Source organism: Galeopterus variegatus, unplaced genomic scaffold (genome assembly GCF_000696425.1).
Source record: "Galeopterus variegatus unplaced genomic scaffold, G_variegatus-3.0.2 Scaffold933, whole genome shotgun sequence".
In the NCBI taxonomy this organism is placed as follows: Eukaryota; Metazoa; Chordata; class Mammalia; order Dermoptera; family Cynocephalidae; genus Galeopterus; species Galeopterus variegatus.
In genome coordinates, this window is record NW_007727044.1 from 466,167 (window position 1) to 491,517 (window position 25,351).

The 25,351-nt window shown below is 38.5% G+C and overlaps 2 protein-coding genes and 1 pseudogene across 2 annotated transcripts in view; 1 reads left to right on the forward strand and 2 right to left on the reverse strand.

Annotated features, from left to right (window-relative positions):
- The window catches only part of ATF6 (activating transcription factor 6), a 204,719-nt gene extending 197,591 nt beyond the window's left edge, over window positions 1–7,128 (reverse strand). Inside the window, exon 1 of the mRNA XM_008573560.1 lies at window positions 6,986–7,128. Coding sequence (XP_008571782.1) covers window positions 6,986–7,037 — 52 coding nt within the window. The 5' untranslated portion in view covers window positions 7,038–7,128. The remainder of the gene's footprint in view (window positions 1–6,985) is intronic.
- A 5,999-nt stretch (window positions 7,129–13,127) lies between these two features.
- On the reverse strand, window positions 13,128–20,125 carry DUSP12 (dual specificity phosphatase 12). Its single transcript, XM_008573561.1, has 6 exons — window positions 19,496–20,125; window positions 18,382–18,495; window positions 18,175–18,293; window positions 17,679–17,775; window positions 17,134–17,320; window positions 13,128–13,818 (listed from the first exon to the last, which is right to left on the reverse strand). Exons 1-6 carry the CDS (start codon window positions 19,849–19,851, stop codon window positions 13,657–13,659), a joined length of 1,035 nt encoding a protein of 344 aa, XP_008571783.1. The 5' UTR covers window positions 19,852–20,125; the 3' UTR covers window positions 13,128–13,656.
- LOC103591150 lies at window positions 16,326–16,772 on the forward strand (annotated as a pseudogene).
- Window positions 20,126–25,351: the final 5,226 nt, after the last annotated feature.

Here is a 25,351-nt window from a genome sequence, read left to right on the forward strand (position 1 = left end):
AGGAAGGAAGGAAGGAAGGAAGGAAGGAAGGAAGGAAGGAAGGAAGGAAGGAAGGAAGGAAAAGCAAGCTCACTCTTTCTTACAACACAATGTCAATTAATAAATGTAGACAGAATAATAGAGATAGATAATTACCACTTGGCAATCATTACAATGGTAGTTGACAAAGACTGGCATTATTAATGAAGATAGGTCTGGTGGGTGGAGGTTTAATAAGAACAGGATATTGGGCCGGCCCGGTGGCGCACTGCTACAGTGCGCCGCTTGGGAAGCGCGGCAGTGCTCCCGCTGAGGGTTCGGATCCCACATACAGACCAGCCGCTCACTGGCTGAGCGAGGTGCGGGAGCAACACCGAGGGTTGCGATTCCATTGCCGGTCCCGGTCCGGTACGGGCGCGACACTGAGGGTTGCGATCCGTTGCCGGTCACGAAAAAAGATAAAAAGGAAAAAAAAAAAAAAAAAAAAAGAACAGGATATTGTTGTCATGTCACATTACCTCCTTCAAAACAATAATAAAATACCAAAAAGGAAATAGTGATTTTATAGTAGAGAAAACTGGAAGATACCAACTTGACCATGTGATCGAGGTGAACATCACTTTGGGATGGGTCAACACTGTGTGCCTCTGAGAGTGATGCATGAAGAGCACAGCATCATTTCACTGGCATTTCTGCCACAGCCTGAGTCTGGTCATGAGGAAACAGTGGACAGACCCAAGTTTAGGATCACGTTGTAGAATAGATCTGTACTCTTTAAAACTGTCAAGGATAGGAAAAGGCTAAGGAGTGTACGGTAGTAGTATAAGAAAGTACCCCTGTTTTGAGGGGTTTGGGGGTGGGAGGTTAAGACACTGTAGTATTTAAGGGTGATGGGTCAACACATCCCTCTCTCTTAAGAAAGAAAGAGAGAGAAATCGGCAAATGCAGTAACATTTAACAACTGAGGAATGTGTGTGAAGAGCATGCAAGAGTTCTTTGTACTGTTCTTACAACTTTTCTGTAGGTTTGAAACTACAGTCAACTCTCCATATCTGTGGGTTTGAAACTACAGTCAGCCTTCCATATCCGTGAGTTCTGCATCCACGGATTCAACCAACTGCAGATCCAAAATATTCTAAAAAAAAAAATTGTGTCTTACTGAACGTGTACAGACTTGTTTTTCTTGTCATTATTCCCTAAACAATACAGTAAAGCAACTACTTATATGGTATTAGATATTATAAGTAATCTAGAGGTAATTTAAAGTATAAGGGAGGATTGCATAAGTTATATGCAAATATTACCCCATCTTATATCAGGGACTTGAGCATTTGTGGATTTTGGTATCTGTGGAAGGTCCTAGAACCAAACCCCAATGGATACCAAGAAATGACTATATTTCAAAATAAAAAATATATGTGAGTATATACATATGTGTGTATGCTCATATGTGTATGTGTGTGTATCCATAATCCAACCACTTCCCATTGCCTCCACTGCCACCATTATAACTCATGGAGCCTGCAAATACTCTCCCTGCTTCTGCCTTTGCCCCTCTTTCAGTCTATTTTCAACAAAGCAGCTAACGTGAGCCTATAAAAATAAAGGATGTATTGGGAATCAGGATTCTCATGATGGGAGAAGAGGAACACAAGTATAACACACAAGAAGGTGAAAAAGAACGCTGTGGTGCTGGCTTTGAACTGTAGGTTAGTATGAATCCATGCTTTTAAAAAATAAGTATTTCCTGTTCTTAGGAAATGCATGATGAAGTGTTTAGGAGTTTCATATTATATGCAGCCCACTTTCAGATGGTAAAAGAGGAGGAAGTATGGGCAATACAGAGAAAGAAAACAAGTGTGGCAGGATGTTAACAGTGGGTAAATCTAGATAAGGGAAATATAGGTTATCAATGCACTGATCTTTCAACTTTTCTGTGGTTAAAAAAAACCTGAGGGTGGGTTGATGAATATACTTGCATATTTATAAAATATTCCAGAAGAATCCATAAGAAACTGGTGGCACTGGTTACCTCTATAGTACTTCTAAAACATATTGCCTCCTCCTATATGCTTTTCATCAACCCCACACTACTAATATTTACATTTCCCTCAACAGTAGTAAACTATGGTAGCTATTATTTTTAGTTTGCTCAGCAAGCTTTCCCACCTGACCTCCACCTTGACCATTTATTTATTCCTTCACTCCTTCCAAGTTTAGTAAGATGAGAAATGGCCTCTAGATTTAGCAACATGGAAATCAGAGGTGACCTTAGAAAGAGCAGTTTTGGTGGAGCCTGGCTAGAGTGGGTTCAAGAGGCAATGAGAGAAGAGAAACTGGAGTCGGTGAACATGGACATTTTTTTTTTCTTTAAGGAATTCTGCTGTAAAATAAAGAAGTGAAATGTGGTGGCAGTGAAAGGGGAAGTAATACCTAAAGAAGGTTTGGGGATATTTTTTCCTTTTCTTTTTTTTTCCTTTTTTTTTCTCTAGATAGATGAAGTAACTACATGTTTGTTTACTGACAGAGATGATCTAGTAGAGAGGAGAAAATGGGAAAATGATGGTGCAGGGAACAGAAGAATAGCTTAAGCAATGCTATGGTTTGAACGTTTGTCCCCTCCAAAACTCATTTGTTGAAATTTAATCCCCAATGTGGAAGTATTGAGAGGTAGGGCCTCTAAGAGGTAATTGAGTCATGAGGGCTCTGCTCTCAAGAATGGATTAATAAGTTATCTTAGAAGTGGACTGGTGACTTTTTAAGAAAAGGAAGAGAGATCTGGGCTAGCATGCTTAGCACCCTTGCCATGTGATGCCCTGTGCCACTTCAGGACACTGCAGAGAGTCCCCACCAGGAAAAAGGCCCTCACCAGAAGCAGTCCCTCAACCTTGGACTTTCCAGCCTCCAGAACTGTAAGAAATAAATTTTGTTTCTTTATAAATTACCCATTTTAGGTGTTCTATTATAAGCAACAGAAAATGGACTCAGACAAGCAATATTCTTGAATAAAGGAGTAGAGATCTAAAGCACATGTGGAAGGATCAGCTCTATCTAGGAGGAAGAGGCCATTCATTCTTAGCAACAAAAGAAAAGGGAAATATGCTGGTAGGTAAGTAGATGAGGTAATGGTAGGTTGTGGAAGTTCTCTTCTGATTCAAAGGATGGGAGAGGAAGTGTTGGAAGTTTGAAGAGAGAAGAAACTTTATAAAACAATCATCAGAGTGGGAGAGTGAGAGGACCATGGAAATATGAACTGCCTGGCAACACTTAAAGGCTTACATCAAGTTAATGTCATAAATTTAAAGTGAGACCAGCCAGCATGGTTGAATTTTTTTTTTCCTAGCCACATTCAGCTATACTAGTGCAGGCATGGAGCAGGCACAGTTGGATTTAACTAAGGTTGTGATTTATTCAAAAGAGACTTACAAAACAAGAGACAGACAAGGATATTAAGGGTGTAAGAAAGGGAATGGTTACCATGATTGTCCATAGTATTTAAACTGAGTAAGGGGGAAGTGATGGCATGAAAGGAGTGAGGGACAATGAAAAGATGGAAAAATCTCAGGGGGGTTGAAGGACTGTTGGAGTTGGAATACTAAAGGAAGTGAACTGGTATGACAAGATAGGGTGGTCAGAGTGGAGGTCTGAAAGTGAGATTATGTTATTGGTAAAGACAAGACTGAGGCTTATAATCAGGGGAGTAAATGGCCAAGACAGGGTGAAAGGCAGGATCACTGGTGGAGTGGAGGTCCAGGAAATGAGATCAGAGTGTTTGAAGGATCTTCTCTAAGGATACTGAAATCATCCACAAATCATGATGAATGTAATGTTGGAGAAAGTGACAGCAAGCTAGTAACTAAAATTTTTCAAGAAGTGAGAGTGACCCAGGAGTCGGCAGATGACTGCAATAGGGAGAGGTAGAAAATGGTATATTATGACAAAATGAGATTTAAATCTAGATAATTTTAGGGAGGAGGAAAGGAAAATGATCTGGAAATAGCAGTGAAGGACAAGAAAGACACCTATCCCACCTCCAGAGGCACGAGGTTAAAAAAAAAATGAAAATAGTCACCACTCACCAGGGCTTTAGGGAAAGCAGTGTCATCAGGGGAGTGCCAGGTTTTGGTTAGTGTGAGAAGGCAAAGAGAATCTTCACAGAAGAGACTGAAGATATAAAAGAAACCACAGTGGCAGACGGAAGCTTCTGAACTTGATACATACATCTTACGTGCAGGAAAAAAAAGTGGCGTTTGCACATACACAAGCAAGAGAGAGGAAAAGGGAGAGGTGCGAAGATGATAGGAGAGGAAAATATACAGATGGCAAATAAGCATATGAAAAGATGCTCAACATCACATGTCATCAGGAAATTGCAAATTAAAACAACGAGATACCACTATACACCTATCAGAATGTCTAAAATCCAAAACACTGGCAACACCAAATGCTAGCAAGGATGTGGAGCAACAGGAATGCTCATTCACTCCTAGTGGGAATGCAAAATGGTACAGCCACTTTGGAAGACAGTTTGGCAGTTTCTTACAAAACAAAACAAAACATACTCCAACCATACGATCCAGCAATTGTGGTCCTCCGTTATTTAACCAAATAATTTCAAAAGTATGGCAACACAAACACCTGCACACAAATGTTTATAGCAGCTTTGCATCTGAGGGGTCTTCAAAATGTTCATGGAAAGATTTGCGTTAACTTTTAACTCAATTTTTCCACAAAATTATTTAAAGTTAGAGTCACAAGAAGTACTGATGACATAATCTGATTTTTAAAATTTAACTGGATAATTTTTAATATTAAAAAAAATCAAATAAATCAGTAAAGTACTTGAACACCCGAAACAGCAACTTCCAGAGAAAGAATCCATATTTTACTAAGAAACACTAGCAGACAGTAGTGTTTCACTCTAGTGCCTGCAAAATCTGTCCTACTTACTGAACACCTAAGGAATCACAATTAAGTGTTCAACTAAGAGAAGACGTTAACAGTTCAAAAAAGGAAAACTGGAAAACAATGAGAAATGGTCACATTCACGAACAGGCAGAGCAGGATATCTGAGAGAGGTGAGTCAGTTAACCAACTATAAAGAACTGAATACTCTGTTAAAGAACATTAAGACTAGGAGTCACGTGATCAGATTAGTCACGAAAATGCAGCCTGGGTATCAGAAGACAAAATATAATAATGCTATCACGGGTCAGCCAGGTGGCGCACTGCTACAGTGCGCCGCTTGGGAGCGCGGCCGCGCTCCCTCCGAGGGTTCGGATCCCACATACAGACCGGTTCCGCTCACTGGCTGAGTGAGGGGCGGGCGCAGCACCGAGGGTTGCGATCCCGTTACCGGTCCCGGTCCGGTACGGGCACAACACTGAGGGTTGCGGTCCGTTGCCGGACACGAAGACAAAAAAAAAAAAAATGCTATCAGGAAGTGCCCCATAGTTAGAGTTATCATGAAAATAAAGCAGTTGACAAGCTGAGAAAACGAATCGTAACTACCCGATATACTGAAATAAATTTGTTAATAACCGAGGTATCCTAGGAAGAATCAAATCTGTAGAAATAATTTAGGAAAGCATTATAGAATGAGACTCTAGTGGCACAGGCTCTGGACGGTAGATGAATCTGCTTCTGCCACTCACTAGCTTTAAGACTCTGAGCACAAATTACCCCTCAGTCTCAGTTTCCTCATCTGTAAAATAACAGCACCTCGTTGGACTACTGGAAGAATTAAATAAAATAATGCATGTAAAGAGCTTAGCGGGAGACCTGAAACAAATAAAGTGCTAAAAAGGGGGGGGGGGTAATTATTATTATTAATATATGACTTGGGAAAATGCACAGAATAGTCTAAAACTTTTCCAGCAACTCTTAGAAAATCTACCCAAGGGTTGAAATAAATCTCTAATAAAATATAATTTTAGAGAACGTCTTCCCTTGGAAAATTAAATGAGGACTTCAGTTCAACAAATGGAGTTGAGATTCGATTCATTCTTCTGAAAATGCCAGTCCAACAGAGAAAGATAGACATCCGTCTGGGTTCCCCCCTGGAACCCAAGAACAGGTTTAGTATGACGTTTTGTAATCAAGAGGGGAATAACCGTTTCCCCTAAACACTTCGATGTCAGAGCTTCTACACTCTCCACCACACTCCATTCCATCCTTCCTGACCACCAAAACCAACCAAACAATATATCCATAACAAGAAAATTCAGAGCTGTGTCTGAGAGCAATCAGAATTACATCAGTTTACAAGTGTTAGGTCTAGGTAATCAGGGACCCCAAGTCAGGTGCTTGGGTGCTTTGCCTCTGACAACATGGACGTCAGCCTTAAACCAAAAGTGAAAGCTGCGAGATGAGGATATTGTTGTTGTTATTATTATACATCCACATTCTCTCATACACGCCAAACACACACACGCACAAGTATAAACACACTCCACTGCCATCGCTGCTCATATCCCACAGAAAATAGCTTGCAGCCTTTTCAGCTGTGACAACCATCCTGCTCTGTGCTTGCTTTCTTTTTTGAAAGATGACTAGTAAGGGGATCTTAACCCTTGACTTGATGCTGTCAGCACCACGCTCTCCCAAGTGAGCTAACCGGCCATCCCTATAAAGGGACCCGAACCCGCGGCCTTGGTGTCATCAGCACCGCACTCTCCCGAGTGAGCCACGGGCCGGCCCTCTGCACTGTGCTTTCTAACGACGTCGAATTTTCGCCCCACAAAAAAGATCACCTGGTACTTCCCCGACGGAACAGTGAAAAAACGATAATAATTCCAGTTAGGCAACATTTTACTCTCTCTGTGGCCAGGACAGAAGCCAAATGGTTCTGCTAGACACTCCAAGACCACGGACAGGAGCGACGAGTGGCCTCGCTCTCTGGGCAGGGTTGGCCCACACTTGTCACTACGAGTGGGCAGAAGTAGGGAGGAAGAAACCCGTAAACGCGAACCCAAACCACCCCTGGTACATCTCAGATCCCACTCACCCCAATCTTCATTCGGCCTGTGTGAAAGTACCGGGCTAAAACGTGACTCCATGGTGCCGGCAGCACTAGCCGGCTTCCCCAAAACACAAGTTCCTCCACCCTGGAACTCGGTGACTAATAACCGGGACGGCGTCGGCAGGCGGACAAAATTCACGGTAACGCCGACAAGACGGTGGCCGAATGAAGACAAACTGTTTCTACCGCACGAGGGACTTGCGCAAGCCAGGAGAACGTCAGCAGCTAGGCTAATTTAAGCACATCTTTGAGTAAATATTTCGCTTTTGGAGTTTTCGGCATTTTCTGTCCTGCTGTTTTAAGGAAAAAACGAAAAACACGCCGCTTCGGTTAAACAAAATTTATTGATAATATTAAAAATGAAAAGTGAAACCCCTTTCTAAACATACTGGTTTATTCCGATTATCCTTTTCAATACGACAATGTAGATGTCTCAGAACAAAATTAGGGACAGAGTAAATTTGGCTTAATTTTTACGAATAATTCTCTATCAATGTTAAAATTCTCCGTAGCACAACTGAATGAAAGAAAAACACAACTATTTTTCCACATTAGTTAGAACTTCCTCTTACTGGCATAGTATCTGAGGTAAGTGTTACTGTGAATCAGACTTCTAGAAAGCCTACTTTTATTTAAACAAATTTAAGCGAAGCAAATGTGAAAGATAAACTCCCCATACCCAAACTTACTTCCTGAAGATTAATTTCTAAAGCATAGTACTTACTACACTACCCTAAAACCTACGATAACCTAAGTTCCCAATCTTGTGTTACTAAAATTTAAGTTGCGGATTTTATTTAAAAGAAATTCACACACATGGCAAACTCCAACTGAAAATGCGAACTGAATATGATAAAGTAGTTTCAAGAACGCTACTTGATAGAATTTTTCATTTTTAAAAAATTTCCAGCAGCCAATGGATATTTATATACTCTACCATAAGAACACGTATCCCTCTAGGACCACGTGGAATCTTTCCCATGGTTACTAAACAAACAGAAATGCTTCCCAGAATCCTCCAAACTCCTCGTGTCTGGATATTACTACATATTACATAATACAAAATAGCTCCGGAACCCAAACCAAGAAAAAAATCGTGAAATACCCTTACAATAAATGTGATTCCTTTTGTCATCGGATAACTATGAAGCTTTCATTGAAGGTGAAATTTATAATACTTTTATTCTCACCTAACTGCAAACTCAAAAATTGACATAAGAACTAAAATAAAATCAATGAATCCTCTATTCTGTATCTATCAAACACCTTAGCCTTTTAAGAAAATGACCACGACTGAATTTCAGCAACTTTTCATTTTTTTAATTTTCAAATTATTTTATTTTTTATTCAAAAAGTGCAGGTAATTATGAAACATTTGTGCACCTATCACCAAGAATTAACATGAATATTTTTCATCATCAAGGTAGTGTGTTCAGATCCCCATACCAGCCAGCAGCCAAAAAAAAAAAAAAAATTCACTTTTGTCTCAGGGTTTTTCATAATACAAGAAATTAAACATTACAGATAAACTCTTCTTTTCCCCTGCTTCGTTTCCCTCTCTCCAAGTAAGCAACTTTTATCATGAATTTTATGAGAATCATTGTAGCCCATCTTTATTTTTACTTTTACCGCGTTTAAATGTGTTTATATGTGTTTAAATTATTTTTACTTTTACCGCGTTTAAATGTGTTTATAGATACATTTACTGTCATGAATTTTTTAAAATTTACATAAAAGTATCACACTCTAATGTTCTCCAAATCACTTTTCTCATTTGATGTTACTTTTTGAGAATCTATCCATGTTTTGTTATATTGTATTTCCCTGAATACATTTCAATTTCCCTAATGATGGACATTTGGATTGTTTCAATTGTTTACTGTTACACAAAATATATATTTATATGGGTCTCCTTGTGCATATATGCAAGAATGTCTTTAACATGTATGGTGGATCACACAGTAGCAATATGACTACTTGCCATATTATACCAATTTACACCCTTGCCAGCAATGATGAGTTATCTTTGCACCACATTCTCACCAACAGTAGCTCATGGTCAGACTTTTACAATTTTTGCCACTGTGAAGAGTGTGACTATAATTTACACTTCCCTGACAATTTAAGAAGTAGTGCATTCTTTCATGTTTATTAAACCTTATTTCCTTTTCTGCGAACTGCCCATTCTTATCATTTATGAAGTTTGCTATTAAGTTTTCTTTCTGTCAATGATGTGTACATCTTTACATAGCCTATTCTATTCATTTAACTGTTATAATTGTATATGCTGTGAATACCTTCTCACGGGTTGGCACTTGTCTTTGTCCTCTAGGTTTTAATTTCAATATACTCAAATTTATCACTTTGGTTTATGATCTACGTTACTTGCATCGTACTTAGGAAATTCTTCCCTCTCCAGAGGACATTAAGGTTTTCTTTTAAATTTTCTTTTCATAGTTTTATAGTTTTGTTTTTTGCATCTTCTTTTTTACTATTTGGTTATTATTGGGGTATAGTAACACTATTTTTGTACAGCAATTTTGTATCCAAAAACCTTGCCAAATTCTGTTATTCTTGTATTTTGTCTGTAAGTTCTTTAGGGTTTTCCATTTAGAAATATTTACATTATGCAAACACTAACATTTTAACATTTACTTAATATTTAATATTAAAAATAAACCTTTAACATGGAAATTTTCAAACAAGCACAAGACGGCAGTATAATGAATCCCCTCGTTCCTAGCATCCAGTTTCAACAATTTGCCATTCTTGTTTTATCTATCCTGTCTTCCCACACACTTTTATTTTTCTTTTCACTTGTTTTTTGCCTGGAGTATTTTAGAGCAAATTCCAGATATCATATTATTTCACCATAAATACTTCAGTATGTATCTCTAGGGGACAAGGCCTTTTCTTATGTTTTTCTTTTTTTTAAAGGTACCATATTATACCCCCCAAAATTAATAATTCCTTGATATCATCTAATACCTGTATCATGTTCAATTTTATCTCAAAAAGGCCTTTCTACAGTTGGTTTAAATCAGGATGCAAACAGGATCCTCACATTGCACTGGATTCATATGGCAGTTCCCTCTCCCTTTCTTCTCCCCATGCCATTTGTTGAATAATCTGAGTCATCTGTCCTGTAGAATTTCCCACTTTGTGATTCTTCTGATTGTACCTTCACGGTGATGCTTGATTTGTTCCTTAAACTGCCAGTTACATCTACAGGATTGGTTGGATAGCTTTTGCTTTCGTTTTTTTGTTTGTTTTTAGTTTTGCTTGCTTTTGCAAGAATACTTCATAGGTATTTCCTTGCATCATATTAGGAGGCATATATATATCCCACCTTTAGAGACGTCAAGATCTATCAGTGAATTCAGATTTTTTTCTAAATCTTAACGCTTCTTCCTCCCACCCCCCACCTTTGTTTTTATTGAAATGGCTAGGACCTCCAGTACAATATTGAAGGTAGGGACAAGAGTAGGCATCTTTTAACTTACTCCCAACTTTAATGTGAATGTTTTAAAAGTTTTACTACTAAATGGTATTTTTCTCTCTAGATTTTTCATACACACTGATTAAGTAAGCTTCCTTCCATTCTAGTTACCAGGCTTTTTTTTTTTTCTCCAGTGATGTGTTCAATGTTATTGAATCCTTTTTCTTGACTCTATTCCTCACTGGCTTTCAACTTAAACCCTGGGAATAGAAATGAAATTTGAAAAAGAACTTTATGTTTAGAGACAATACTACCTTTAGATCTAGGCAAGAGGAGCCCCTGCCCTGGACCCACACTTTAGAGGACTTTGACCTCAGACTCTCTTTTCACAGCATAAGAACTTATGGTGCCAAGGTGATATACCCAGTTAGAACACATGCCCCCTTCTAGACATGCTTCTAACTCCCAAATAGCTGCTTCTAGGGCTTGCAGAGACCTCTGACATACTAAGGGTGAACTAAGCAAAGTGTATACTAGTGGTACAGAAAGAGCTTAGACATGTGAGGTGAAGAGTCCATATATATTTACATGTACCAGGCTCCTCATGATGCAGAACAAATCAAGGGGTGGAGAGAGAAAGAAGGTAGCCAGTGGGTCAGGGGCCAACTCTCCCTGCACTGCTGTGTTTTGTCATGGAACTATAAAATCAGAGAATTCTAAATTCAAACTGCCCTTCCAGGTCATTATAAAGGTATATTTATCATGCTGAGAGAATAAGCCATTTTACTTAACAGTTATGTAGCTTGATTTATAACTTTTAAATGTTAAGGTAAATTGTATGTGGGCCTCAATTTGTACTCTTTCACAGGTCAGAACCCACCAAATGTTGGTGGAGAGCCTGACTAGTGAATTTACAACTTAGTTAAAATTGCATTTCACTAGCACTATTAGTTTTTACAATTTGATCAGTATTTTCAGTATGACATCTTAAAGGCATGTATCACCCCGAACAGTGAATCCAAATGTTAGAATATATAGGTTAAAAGCTCAGATTTTGGAGTCAGCCAAGTCTTGATACTACTCTAGATTCAACCATTTTTCGAGCAATGTAACTTTAAGGAAATGACTTAATCTAAGCCTCAATTTCACTTGTAAAATGAGAATAGGAAATTTGTCGCGAAATTTAAATTAGACAATACACATTAAGTACTTAGCAGAGTGACTGGCACATGGTATGTGCTCAATAAATTGCAGCTATTTTAAGGAAAAATGTTGACTACTATTAGCTAACATTATACTAAGTTCCTTACTTATCACAAAAATCTTCATAATGACCCAGATGTAAATACTATTATCTCCATTTTATATAAAAAAGTAAAGCTAATGTAAATATCTTTAAAACAACTCTGTCAGAAAGGCAGAGCATTTATTAATCTCATTTTGTAAAGGAGAAAACCCACAATTTTCAAAAGACCTGCTCACTTTCAAGAAGATGGTGATCAGCAGAGACAGAATTATTAGAGAACACTGACTTCTACTTCAGTAGTTTTCACTGCACCACGCCACCTCTGAAAAAAAGGTTAATACTATTATTTCAACAAATGTGTAAACCCAAATGTCCTAAATGAAATATTAAAAATAAAGGGCTCTATTTTTTTTAAAGAAAGATACAAAAGATTTTCTATGTCCGTCCCCACCAAAAGTAAAACATTAAAAGACTGAAAATTTTGCTCAGTATTTCACACAATTTCAAAATTTATATAAAGAAGCGATAAGTTTCCCAAAATCATTCTTCACTGGCAAATACCAATTATCTTTCAAAAAAGGTATTCTATCAATCCTACCTAGAATATAAGTTGCAAGAAAGCAGGGGCTTTACCTGGTAAATGTGCACATAATAAATTGTCAGTAAATATTTACTGAATTAATGACTGTAAATTCAAATAAAATTTGTGTAATTCTCTCTGTGCTATATGTTACATGATGGATAGGCATTAACTTGAGCCATACGAACTACAGATATTCAACTACTTTTACCTACAAAAGGGGCAATTTCATACAGCTCAAACTGTCTTTAAAAAGCTTTCTAGAGGATAATAGCATGAAGCAAAAAAAGTGAACAGATCTTGTGAAAGCTGAGACAGAAATGGAAGATTTTTTCTCAAGAATAATCCATAAGACTCCTACATATTTTAAAAATTAAGCGAGGCATTTTTAAAAAGGATCATTATTCACTTTTTTTTGCATTTTAAAATTACCCCCATTTTGGTGTTTATTATACACAGACACTCATGTGTAAATATTCAAACTGTCTTAAGAATACGGAGTATATTTCTCTCTATTAGCTAATTCTGATTTCATCTAAATGTTCAAATATCTAATTAGATCCAATTCGAACTATTAATAATGAGTAAAATATATTCTAGTTTGAGTAAATAAATTCTAGTTTCTAGAGATCTGGTTAAAAGCTAATCTAGACATACTACCTTTTCCAATACTCAAACATACTGGGCTAAAAAAGCAACTGATAAATACGTAATTCCAAATTTGTTTTCTTCATCATTAGAAATACGCCTAACATTAATACATTTCTTTGTGTACATTACTTCAAGAGGTATCTCAAACACACGTATCTAAAACTGTAGATAACTGGGATTCCTGAACAGTAATAGGAAAACCACCATTTAATCAGTGTTTTACTAATGACCTTTCTTTTTTTATTTCAAAAAAAATACAGACATAATGTAGGCTTACTAATATTCCTTAAAAGAGAGAAAGAGAAATAAATTTCAAAATATGTCCAAACAGATCTGCTTTACATTTCTGGAAATAAAAGAATACCTACCTAAACATAACAGTTTCAAATTTTTGTACATAATTTTTGTCCATCCAGGCCTTAAGATCACATAACTAACATTCCAAAAAATGAGAACTTAAAAAATATATATGAAACAAAGAAAGTATCAGGGTTGTAGAAGATTTAATATCAAATAAAATAAATTTAACATGATTAAAAAGCTTCGACTGCCTGTATCCTTATACCATGTAATAAGCTAACAAAGCATAGTTTCCATGATACATCAAGTGGTTTTATATTCTCACATTTCAAATGAAATGTTGATGGCCTAAAAACCAGACAATCTGCCTTGAATGATAGTAAACAACGGTAGCATATTCTATCAGCAAGTTTCTTTTCAATCTATCAAATGGCACAAGTTCATATTTTTCTTGTTTGTGATCCCAAAACTGGCAGCACTTTCATTTCATCCACTCTATTCTTATGTATTTGAAAAGCAGGTGTTATCCATCTACCACACGAGCACTGTTCACCATACCAATTGAAGGAACCCAACTTGGCACTGCATTTTGGGCAAAGAAGCTGAAATAAATCAAACATGTTACTTCATTCATTTTTATATCAAACAAATAATTATCTTTGGTAATAAAGGATATAAAAACAGGTAAGACATGGCTCCTACCTTCAAGGAGTTTATAACCTAATTAGCCAGATAAGATGCACTAAAAATTTAGTGTATAGATGGTCTACATTTATTGCATACGAGGCATGTTGTACTCAGGGAATTTAGAGGAGGAACAGATGAATTCTAGCTTGAGGGGAGAAAGGTGAAATGAAGCCTGAATCTCAATTAAGGAAGGTTTTATGAATGTGGCATACATATATGGCTTTTAAATCAGTTTGCAATTCAAGATTTCAAACTAAAATCATTGTGGCTAAAGGACAGAAAGGCATATTAGGATTCTTATGTTCTATCACTAATATTGACAGCATATAAGTCAGGTTTCTGGCTATTAAAAAACAAACATATTCCAGTAAAAGAGATAAACCCAATAAAGCTTAACAAGTCAATAGCATTTTCTTCTGATATAGTTATAGAATAATTTATGTTTAGCTCTTTAATTTGTGCATGGTATAAGGTAGGGATTTTTATTTTTAATTTAGAACTACAGAAAATCTGGACATAAAACTCAGAAACTGTAAGTGAAAGATCTAACAGATTTGATTATTTAAATATCTTAAATTTTAATATGACAAAAAAAATACCACAAATTTGAGATAAGCAACAGACTGGAGAAAATATTTTCAATATACTAGATGAAGCATTAACATCTGGAATATATAAATAGCTCCTACAAATCAATAAGAAAAATACAAAATTCATAGAAAAATTGGCCAAGGATGTGAAAGCAATTTACAGAAAAAGAAACTATAAATGGCCGGGAAATAAATAAAGATGATGGTCTTCAGTAATAGTCATGAAAATTCAAATTAAATATTTTAGGGTTAACATTTTTCACCCCACAGACTGATAGATTGACAAAACTTTACCAGTTTTATAGTATCTACCATGCCAAGGGTATGGGGAAATGGGTACACGCATTCACTGTTAGTAAAACGCAAATTTGTATGGGCGCTTTAAATGTCAGCTGGAATATTACTAATATTTAAAATGTACACAGTCTTTAAGACAGGCATTCCACTTCTAGGTATATATTCTATAGAAAAATTCAAATATGTATACAAAAAAGTATGCACAAATGTAATTTAGAATTTTTCACAAAAATGTCTTTATCACGCGCGTGTCTGTGTGTATATGTGTGCGTTGTGTTTTCTGGTTAAATAAAAGCAGCAAGCCAAAAGCACAAGCCACAAAAAAGAAAAATAGATAAATTGGATTTCATTAAAATTAAAAACTCTTAAGTGCTACAAATAATACCATTAAGAATGGGAAGCAATTGCTAATGGGTACATTATTTGGGGGATGACGAGAATGATGAGGTTGCAGAAAAGTCTGTGAATATACTAAAATCCATTGTACACTTTAAATGGGTGAATTGTATGGTATGTGAATTATACCTTAATAGAGCTGTTTTTAAGAAAGCAGCAGCATCTGAAAACATGGTTTTGAAAATAGGGTATCACTTTCTGGGCAAGACAGGCACTAAGTAATGTAAACTAAGTTTCCTCATGTACGAGGGTTCTTCAAAAAACTCATGGAATAATTCATATTGTATTTAAATTCCACTTTTCCATAAATTTTTTGAACTATCCTTGTACGAAATGCAAATAAATCTGTTCTATCAATTTTATAAAACTATTGCATTCTTCACGAGGTAATATAATGAAAAGGTTTCATAAAATATCCATTATATCAACTTTTATACAAATCATACAAACTTGCAAAGACATTATTAACATTATAAGAATACTTCAGATTAATACCAAATAAACCTGGGCCGACCCTGTGGCGCACTCGGGAGAGTGCGGCGCTGGGAGCGTAGCAATGCTCCCGCCATGGGTTCGGATCCTATATAGCAATGGCCAGTGCGCTCACTGGCTGAGCGCGGTGCGGGTAACACCAAGCCAAGGGTTGCGATCCCCTTACCAGTCACGAAAAAGACAAAAAAATAAAAATAAAAAAATAAACCTAAAGGAGAAATGTGACCGTCACCAGATGTTCATAAGAGCTGCATTATTTAACAAGGAATGAAAAAAAATCTCACACAGCAAACATACTAAATAAAAAGATCAGGAAAAAACAGGAAGAAAGAGATACATGACATAGCTAACAGAGAAAAAGAAAAAGAAATTTTAAACATAATTTTAAAATCTTTGATTTACTCTACTTTTTACAAAACTCAAACTAGCTTAAAAATAAACAATGTTAGTCTTATATTCGAAAAAATATAAACAATAGCCTAAAAAGGAATTCATTTAACTTAGACCAGCGGCTCTCAACCTAAAGTGCTTCACTATTGTGGATCAGCTTGTTTTTAAAAAATACTTTATTTTTCATAGTCTTATCTATACTGGAAAGATATAATTTTCAGAAAGAAAGGAGTTACTCTTTTGTCTCGGCCACCAGCATGCCATCCAGACTGGGGAAGACCTGGAAACTATGGGGCCATGTGAGCCATGGCCACGGACACATCTGCAAGCACCAGAAGAACTTGGGAGGCTGGGGTAATGCTGGTGACATGCATCACTACAGGATCAGTTTTGACAACTAGCACCCAGGTTACTTTGGGAAAGCTGGTATGAGGCATTACCACTTAAAGAAGAACCAGAGCTTTTGCCCAACTATAAACTTTAATAAACTGTGGACCTTGGTCAGTGAACAGACATGGGGAAATGCTGCCAAAAACAAGACTGGAGTGGTTCCCATCACTGACATGGTACAAATGAACTACTACAAAGTTCTGCGGAAGGGAAAGCTCCCAAAAGTGCCTGTCATTATGAAGGCCAAATTCTTCAGCATTAGAGCTGAGGAGAAGATTAAGGGTGTGGGAAAGGCCTGTGTCCTGGTGGCTTAAAGCCACATGGAGGGAATTTTATTAAATGCTAACAAATGCTTTTCAAAAAAAAAAGGAAATAAAGAAAGGAATTAAGATGGAATAAAACACTAGTTAAAATATGGCTTAAAGGGCAGGCCGGCCTGTGGCTCACTCGGTAGAGTGCGGTGCTGATAACACCAAGGCCACGGGTTCGGATCCTATATAGGGATGGCCGGTTTGCTCACTGGCTGAGTGTGGTGCTGACAACACCAAGCCAAGGGTTGAGATCCCCTTACCGGTCATCTTTAAAAAAAAATATATATATATATGGCTTAAAGAGCAAAAAGAAACAAAATATAAGTGATACAATGAAACTGCAGAAGATAAAATGTGTTCTCACCTGGCCGTCCATCACTCCCAACAAAGTGGACTCCATCCACTGTACAGGTTCAATGAAATAAGATGTACATTGAGCCTGACTCCCTGTGGTAAGCATGAAAGGTGTTGTCATTCTCTTATGGGCAAAGGCTATAGGCCCACTTCCTTCCTTATGATCCAAAATACTAGAACTTCGAAATAAGGATCGCCTGCAAGCCCAAACAAACAAAACCATTAATGACTTCCAAAAGAACAAAAAAATAAATAAAATGTGCAGTATTCCTCAGAGGACAAAATATAACATTGATTATACCACTTAAATTTTCAGTAAACCCTACAGTCTGGTTACTTTTAAGAATTTATATTCCCTATGTTTAGTGTGGAGAGAATAAAAAAATAATTTTTTAAAAAGAATTTATATTACTTTTGAAAGCAGATTTAAATTAGAAATTTCTGTACTATTCAATTAAACAAATTATTCCTACAGAGATAAAAGAAAATAAAATTGTAAGTACTTCTCAGCTACTGAGACAAGATAAAATCTACAGAGGATACAAAATATTTTACCTGCATTTCCTACATTTGTAGAGAACTTCATCTTTCAATCCCTGTGAAATGGTGGTTGGGTCAACAGCAAAGAGTTCTTGAGGTAAATTCTGCAATTCTATATGATATAATTAATATGTATCCATTTGTTAAAATCAACGCTGCATTGTCAAATATAATTTAGTTAATGTCAAATTGAGGCAACATGTGCTAAACTCAGAAATTTTAAACAAAACATAACGAAACAAAAACAAACTCCAGTGTTGAGAAACCAGGATGAGGTTTAACTAGGATTAAGCTCTTGCTTCTGGGCACACACTGCCAGAGTTCAGATCCTAGCCCTGCCATTTACAAACCATGTGACTTTAAATAAATTATTTCTGGCTAATCCACAGATTCAAGAGGAAACAATAGTACCTGCCCCACAAGATTGCTGGTAAAGTGAGATAATGCCTTCAGTGTCAGAGAAAGATATCTAAAAAGAGTCCAAAACGTACTAGCAATTATTATTACTTACCTGGATACTTCTCTGTAACCTTTTGTAAACGATATTGCTTATAAATTGCACTAGAGGTATCCACTTCATTTCCCATTGCCTGGTATAATTTCAGTTGCCACTCAAACCCCTCATTCATCCTGTAATGACAAAGAAATATGTAGTTTATTTTTCTTTAAATAAAACCAAATCACAAAAGCAGAATTATTACTACGATAAAGAACTCACTTAGCCTCTGGCTTGATAGTCTGGAGGTTTTCATAGGCTTGTTCAAAGGTAAGTTGGTCAGTCTTCATCAAAAAAGCAGTCACTATAGCAACACTTCGACTGACTCCTGCATGACTGAAAAAGAGACCTTCAAAATAAAATAGCAAATAGCAACAATTAAAACAAAACAAAACAAAACAAAACCCAGCTTCCTATTAATGGAAAAGTTCAGATTTACTTCATTTCTATTCCTACTCAAATCCACTGCCTCTGAAATACTACTAATGCACAAAAGAATTATTTCTTTTGAATTCCGAACCATGTGAATGTATTACCTAGTCAAAAATAATTACGCTAATTTTTAAAAATTTTGTAATGGCTTTGGAACAAATCCAAACTACTTTACTCTTCATATTCAGGGTCCTGGAAATCTGGTTCCAGACTTATTTCGATTTTATCACTACCTTCCGTCCTTAATGTAAATACTTAGAACAAGCACGGGAACACAGTACGTGCTCAATAAATTAAAACTATAGTTATCACACTCCAATCCACCCAAACAGGACTACTTAAGGATTCCCAAATACTCACCAAGATTTTCTTTTTGCCTTTACTGTAACCTACCCCATCTCTCCCCTAGGCAAGGGCCAGGGATCCTTTAGATCCTGACCAATTTTTCCCTTCATCGACCATCCCCCCTTCCATCCCAAAGAACATTAAAAATAATCTGCTCTTCACTCTAAAATCTGAATAACCTTAACCTTTGTTAATCTCTTTTAGTACACCCCTCACATCCCATACAATCAACGGGATGCATGTCTGACTTCTACAGAGATGTAAACTCTTTAGGGTGTCGAGACTATCATATCTGATGACACATCCCCCCCGCACCCCCCCCCCAACTCGCTTGCTGCAGAATGAACCAACCAAAACAGGATGAAATTATGCACGCCATCGGGGCTCGCCTCCAGCCCCCTCCTCTCTCTCGGACAGATGCCTCCTAAGGGAGGGAGTAGGAGGAGGTTCTTCTGCTATGACCACCTTCTCGTCCTCTCCTGGGGTCCACGGAGGAAAGGGATGCGGGGCAGACTGGAAGCGAGGCGGGGCACTTAGCTGCGTCGACCTGGCCACTCACCAGTGCACCAACACCGCACGGCCCTCGGTGCAGGCCTGGCCGATGAAGGCCACGCACCGGTCCAGATGGCTGAGCAGGTCGGTCTCGGGTTTGTCCAGCGCTGGTACGAAGAGGCTCCGGAGACCCTCGACCCCAGCCCCTGCCTTGAAGCCGGGCTCCTCCGAGTCCACCGTCAGCACAGCCGTGATGCCTGCTTCCCTCAGCTGGTCCGGCTCCGCGACAGACGCGACTCCACCTAGGTAGAGCCCCGGCCGCACTTCCAGCATCTGCCGGGAGGAATTAGCTCCGCTAGAGCTCGGGCCCTGAACCTCCATCATGGCAGCGCCCAGAGGCCAGGATGCTGCTGGCCCTACCATCGAGTGGGTGACCGGCTAGAATATCCTTCCCCCGGGACCCGCCGGCCTCAGCGGCTCAGCAGCTCCCTCGGAGGACCACGTCGACTGCAGGAATGTGCTGTTGCGGCAGCTGAGGCGTAGCTAAGTCCCATTCAGTGCGGCCTTTCCATCCCGCCCCCCGGCTCCCCGCCTCCACAACTTGGTGATAGAGAATAAACCTCCCCAAATACAAGGTTTCTCAGGCTTTTAGTGTAGAGACTTTCAGGAAAGGGGAAACAGATCAGCTGAACTCAGATTTGAAATGATGGTCCCACCAACTGAATCAGCATCATCATTGCATGCATTTGAAGTAAAACATTTTTTAATGCTTATAAAGCCATTTTGTATTTCTCCTCTTAACAATTGTTTCCTTTTTTTTTTTTTTGCCCAATTTTTAAAATTTATTTTCTTGTTGATGTTTATTGTTCTGTATATTTTGAAGATATTAACCCCATGCTTTTGTCTCACAAGACATGGCCATATGTTGCTACAGCTGTCCGGCTATAGAAACATCAAGGAAAACCTAGTTCGTGGTACTCCTGGATGCCAGGGTCTGCTTTTCTCTTTCTCGAATGTAACTTTATAATTTTCAAAGAGTTTCCTTGGGGACCCAGGGTAGAAACACTTGAGCCTCACCCAAGTCAAATGGAGGAAGGAGCAGATGCTTCTGACTGGGAGCATAGCCCCTTGAAGTGGGCAGCCTGTCGGAATAGAAGAAGAGCGGTATGTCCCCATACCTCCAGCACAGGCTGTGAACTCCTTAAGGGTAAGGACTTTGCTTTTTCATCTTTGTATCTCCCACAGAATCTAGGCTAATGTTGGTAATTAATCCGTCTTTGTGAATGTTTGAAATGGGATAGAAAAGAGTGCCAGAAGGGACATTGTGTACTGTTGAGCATTGTCCCCGAAAGGACAGACAAAATGGACTCGCTGTGGTTAAAAGAGACATTCAAATTGTTTAACAAAACCAAATGACCACAGCAAGGGAAAGGGCAAACACATATTTCTCAGCCTGTGAGTATGAATCTTACCAACTGTTATGAAGTTTTCTTTTCTATAACTAAGCAAAGGCAACTCTCAAAAGATAAGGCCACATCAGCTATAGCTGGGAATTCTACATTGACCAAGTCCACCTGGCACCAGTCATCGACCCTGTCCATCTCATTCTTGAGGGCATTATGACTCCAGTTAGACAAGAACCAGACTCTGAGTACATTCTTCTCCGATAAAAGGGGCCACATCAAAACCAGCCAGGCCAGTCTATGGAGCCTGCACAATAACACACTTTTGTGATATGTTCATACACTGCATGTGTGTATAGCCTTCTCCATAAATATTCATAGCATTTCTCTAGGTTCACTGAATACGAATGTAAACCTGATCCTAAGAGGCATAAATACTAGCTTCCTCTTCTTCCCCAGGCGGAATACTTGACTTTGGTCCAGCTGAAGCCTGTGTTTCCTGATCTGCAGATTGCCTTTTTTTTCCTTTATTTTTTCCTTCTCTCTGGAAAATTAAGTCTCCCCCTTCTCAGCAGATCCTATGGCCCTCTTTTTGTTAACAGCACTTTCCTCTCAACCCCATTCCCTCCTGATCCCAAAGGCTTTACCTGAAAGGTTCACTAGTGTTTTTGTCTGAGTAGTCACATTAACAGTCTTTTGAGCCCCTGGTTTAATCAACCCAACCTTTCTCACTTTAAAATTTTGAAAACATCTACTGTGTGTCAGGCACAACATTAGATGCTGAGAATATGAACATAAGTAAGAGTCTTTGCCCTCAAGGAACTTAGAGAAAAGCTGGAGTGATAGATAAGTAAATAGCCTAATTAATATTATAATAAAGAAAAGAGCAAGATATTAAGGGAGTACATGGGGGTCATCCAACCCTAGTGGAAGGACGGTAATCAGGGAAGGCTTCCCAAAGGAGGTAATGTTTGATCCCCGTCTTGAAGGATGAGCGTGAATTTGTCAGGCAAAAAGGAGGGAGGTGAGGAAAGAAAGAAAGAAGTTCTTTTCAGAAGCATCAACATCTACAAGGGTACAAAGGCCAGAAAGTCCCATCAAAGTGTAAATGTGTTGTTGAGGAAGGAAGGAAAAAGTAGATGGTATTCACGGTCGTCTATAGGACACTGGAAAGATAGCCATGGCCAGATCATGAGGGCAACATATGCCTTGCTAAGAAGTTTTAACTTTTTCTTAAAGACTATGCAAACTACTAAAGAAGTTTAAGCAGCAGAATAACACAATTTGATTTGCATTTTAGAAAACTGACCCTTGACCACAGTGTGGGGAATAGGTTGGGGAGCGCAATTCTAGAAGCAGAATACAGTTAAGAGATTGGGACGATAATTGAGTCAAGGTATGACAGGGGCCTAGGGTTCTCTGGCAGAGGGAACAGAGAGGAAGCAAATGTGTTTAAATGTTATTAGGAAGGCAGAAGAGAGAAGGGGTTGAGACCAAATGGATATGGGAGATGAAATAGGGAGAAACCAAAGATAACTTTGTTTCTGGTCTGGGTGATTAAGTGGTTGCTGGCTTCATTCACCAAGACAGGGAATAAGGGAAGCAGGTCAGTTTGGAGAAAAGTAAATCCATTGGGACATGTGGACTCCCAAGTAAAGATGACCATTGGCTGGTTGGATACTGGGGTATGACACTCAGAAAAGAGACGCAATCATCATTTTATGAGTAGATTAGGGTTGATGAGATTGTCTAGGATAAGAATATAAGAAAAGATACAAAAAGAATTGTGAGATTGCTAGAGAAAAATAAGATTTAAGGGACAGGTAAGTAAGAGGAAACCACAAAGGAAACTGAATCATAGCCAAAGAGATAATAAGAAAAATTGGTATCTCAGAACCCAAGGATGTGTCATACCACAAAGAGGTCAGGTAAAGTGAGGACTAAAAGCTCGCACTGGATTTAATAATCAAGATGTCTTAGCATCCTTAGTAAGAGTAATTTCAATGAGGTTCTTGAGAGTGGGGTTGGGGAAAGGAAGCCTGATTGCACAGGGCAAGGAGGAGGTAGGAAGCAAAAAAATGGAGGCAGTGAGTGTGGACTAGTCTTTCAAGAAGAAAAGAAAGATGAGGCCATAGCCAAAGGGAAATGTGAAATTAAGGGAGGTGTTTTGTTGTTGTTGTTTTGTTTTGTTTTAAAAATAGGAAAGATGCTATGGGTCGAATGTTTCCCCCAAAAGTTCATGTATTGGAAACTTGATCCCCATTGTAAGTGTTAAGAGGGTGGGAAATCCAATTATGGTATTTGAAAAGTGGGGCCTTCGAGAGGTGAATGGATCATGAGGACTGCCCTTGTGAATGGACTAATTCATTCATGGAGTAATGAGTTATCAGGGTCATGGTTCTGATGGCTTTATAAGGAGAGCGAGTGAGAAGGTCAGCTGGCTGGCTCCTGCCATTCTCTTTCCATGTGATGCCCTGCTTCACCATGGGACCCTGTAGAGAGTGCACTCCCAGAAGAAGGCCCTCACCAGATGCACCCCCCAGACCAGGGATTTCCCAGCCTCCAAAACTGTAAGAAATAAATTTAATTTCTTTGTAAATTACTGAGTTTCAGGTATTCTGTTATGTGACAGAAAACAGACTAATACAAAAAACGAGCTTTGTTAAAGGGTCAAAGAAGTACCAGAAGAGAGGGAGAAGTTAAAGATAGAGGAGAAAAGGAGTCCTTGAATGAATTGGAGGGTGGCGTGAGATTTACCTTTTCAATGGTAATCAGAGGAAAGGAGGAAAGAATGGGTGGGGATGCAGGGAGGCTCAATGGTTTGGTGGCAAGAAGCTAAAGGTATTCTCTTCTGATAGTTTCAATTTTCTGGGTGAAAGAAAAATCTAGTTTACATGCTGAGAGTGAGGATAGTGGTTTGGAAAGAATAGCCAGTTTGAGGAAATTCTCTGTGGACAATATATGTCAAAGCTAACTGGTAGGAACTGGTAGCTGAAGGCCTAATCAGTGTTCAGATCAGAAATATAAAAGCATCTGTGCAGTTAAGGGTTAACTCTGCAGGCACTGGTTACTCAAGCCCTTCACATTCCAAAGAAAGACCTGTTTTCAGGAGGGCCATCTTGACCAACTCCTTGATCAGTTTGACCACTGGGAGGCTGGACACTGAGTAGTTAGGGTCAGTCCTGCAGGTGATGCATGCCCATGTAACTGGTCCCAATAAAAGCCCTGGACACCAGGGATCAGGGAAGCTTCCTTTTTGGCAATCCTTCACACATGTTGTCCCACATCATTGCTGGGAGAATTAAGTGCGTCCCTATATGACTCTTCAGGGAGAAGATATCTGGAAGATTGCACCTGGGTTCTCTTGGACTTCATCCATGTGCCTTTTGCCTTTGCTGATTTTAATCTGTGTCCTTTCACTGTAATGTCACCTAGTGACATTTTATTATGGCATTCTAATCATTAACTTTGTTATTTTTCTGGTGGAAGTGAGCTTTCCTTCCTCAACTCCCAAAAAGGACTGTAAGCTCCTTCAAGAATGGGAGTAGGAGACACTTCTGGGTTGTTAATTGAATTTCCACAGAGCCTGGCTCAGTAGGTATCTGTAACCCGGTGAATAAAAATGCCTCAATTACTGAGGCTGAAGTGAATTTAGCAGCTTCTATACTTGGGCTCTTAGCCACTAGGAGGCACCATCTGTCCTTTGTAAGATGTTTTTATCTGCGCTTCACTTGAAATAGGGAAAAATGAATATGCTAGCTTGCAAGAAAAGAAGGATGTTAGGCCCAAAGAAGGAAATGCTATCTTTAGAGAGGGAGCTGGGTTGCTTCCTGTCAAAGAAAGAAGAGGCTCTCTATCTTAGTATTGGTACCTACACACACACACACACACACACACACACACACACACACAGCCACAATTTATCTGTTTATAACCAGAGAAGCTGCAATCTTGATATACACCGATTAAGTAAAAATTTCTAGTAATTACTAGGAGATCATCAAGTATGTGATGACGGCATTTTGAGAAGGCACCCCTTTTGTGTGACATAGTCAATCCATGATGGTACATATCAACCAGCTTTCTCACTCTGGTTGTTTCTCAGTATTTTTTGGTTGCTAGGGTGTAGCCACATAATTTATAATTATCTTCTTTAAAAATATTTACTGTAAGTGCATATCTCTGCTGAGCAATGAGCCTGGAAATTTCTCCACTTTTGTCCCATCACCTCCCCACCGTGGTCCTAAGACAAGTTCCTTTTTCTATTTCCGATGTGCTGCCTTGCCCTCCTGAACCCAGTGGCTTATTAGTAAATGTTTTGTCAATTTTTACAATTATGTTCTTAATGGGACTTAGGATCTGAGACAGTTATGAAGATACACATGAAATGTACCTTGAAGCCCCCAAATAAAAATGTGGAACAAAAATATGAATGGATAATGATAACATACTTCTTTTTTTTTTTTTTTATTTTGTCAATATACACTGTATATGATTATTATGGCCCGTCACCGACACCT

Coding starts and splice junctions, on each gene's coding strand:
- DUSP12 (XM_008573561.1), bottom strand. CDS start 19,851: ATGGTAGGGCCAGCAGCATCCTGGCCTCTGGGCGCTGCCATGATGGAG. Junction 18,496..19,495: donor CGTGCGGTGTTGGTGCACTG/GTGAGTGGCCAG, acceptor TCTCTTTTTCAG/TCATGCAGGAGTCAGTCGAA. Junction 18,294..18,381: donor ACTATCAAGCCAGAGGCTAA/GTGAGTTCTTTA, acceptor TTGTCATTACAG/GATGAATGAGGGGTTTGAGT.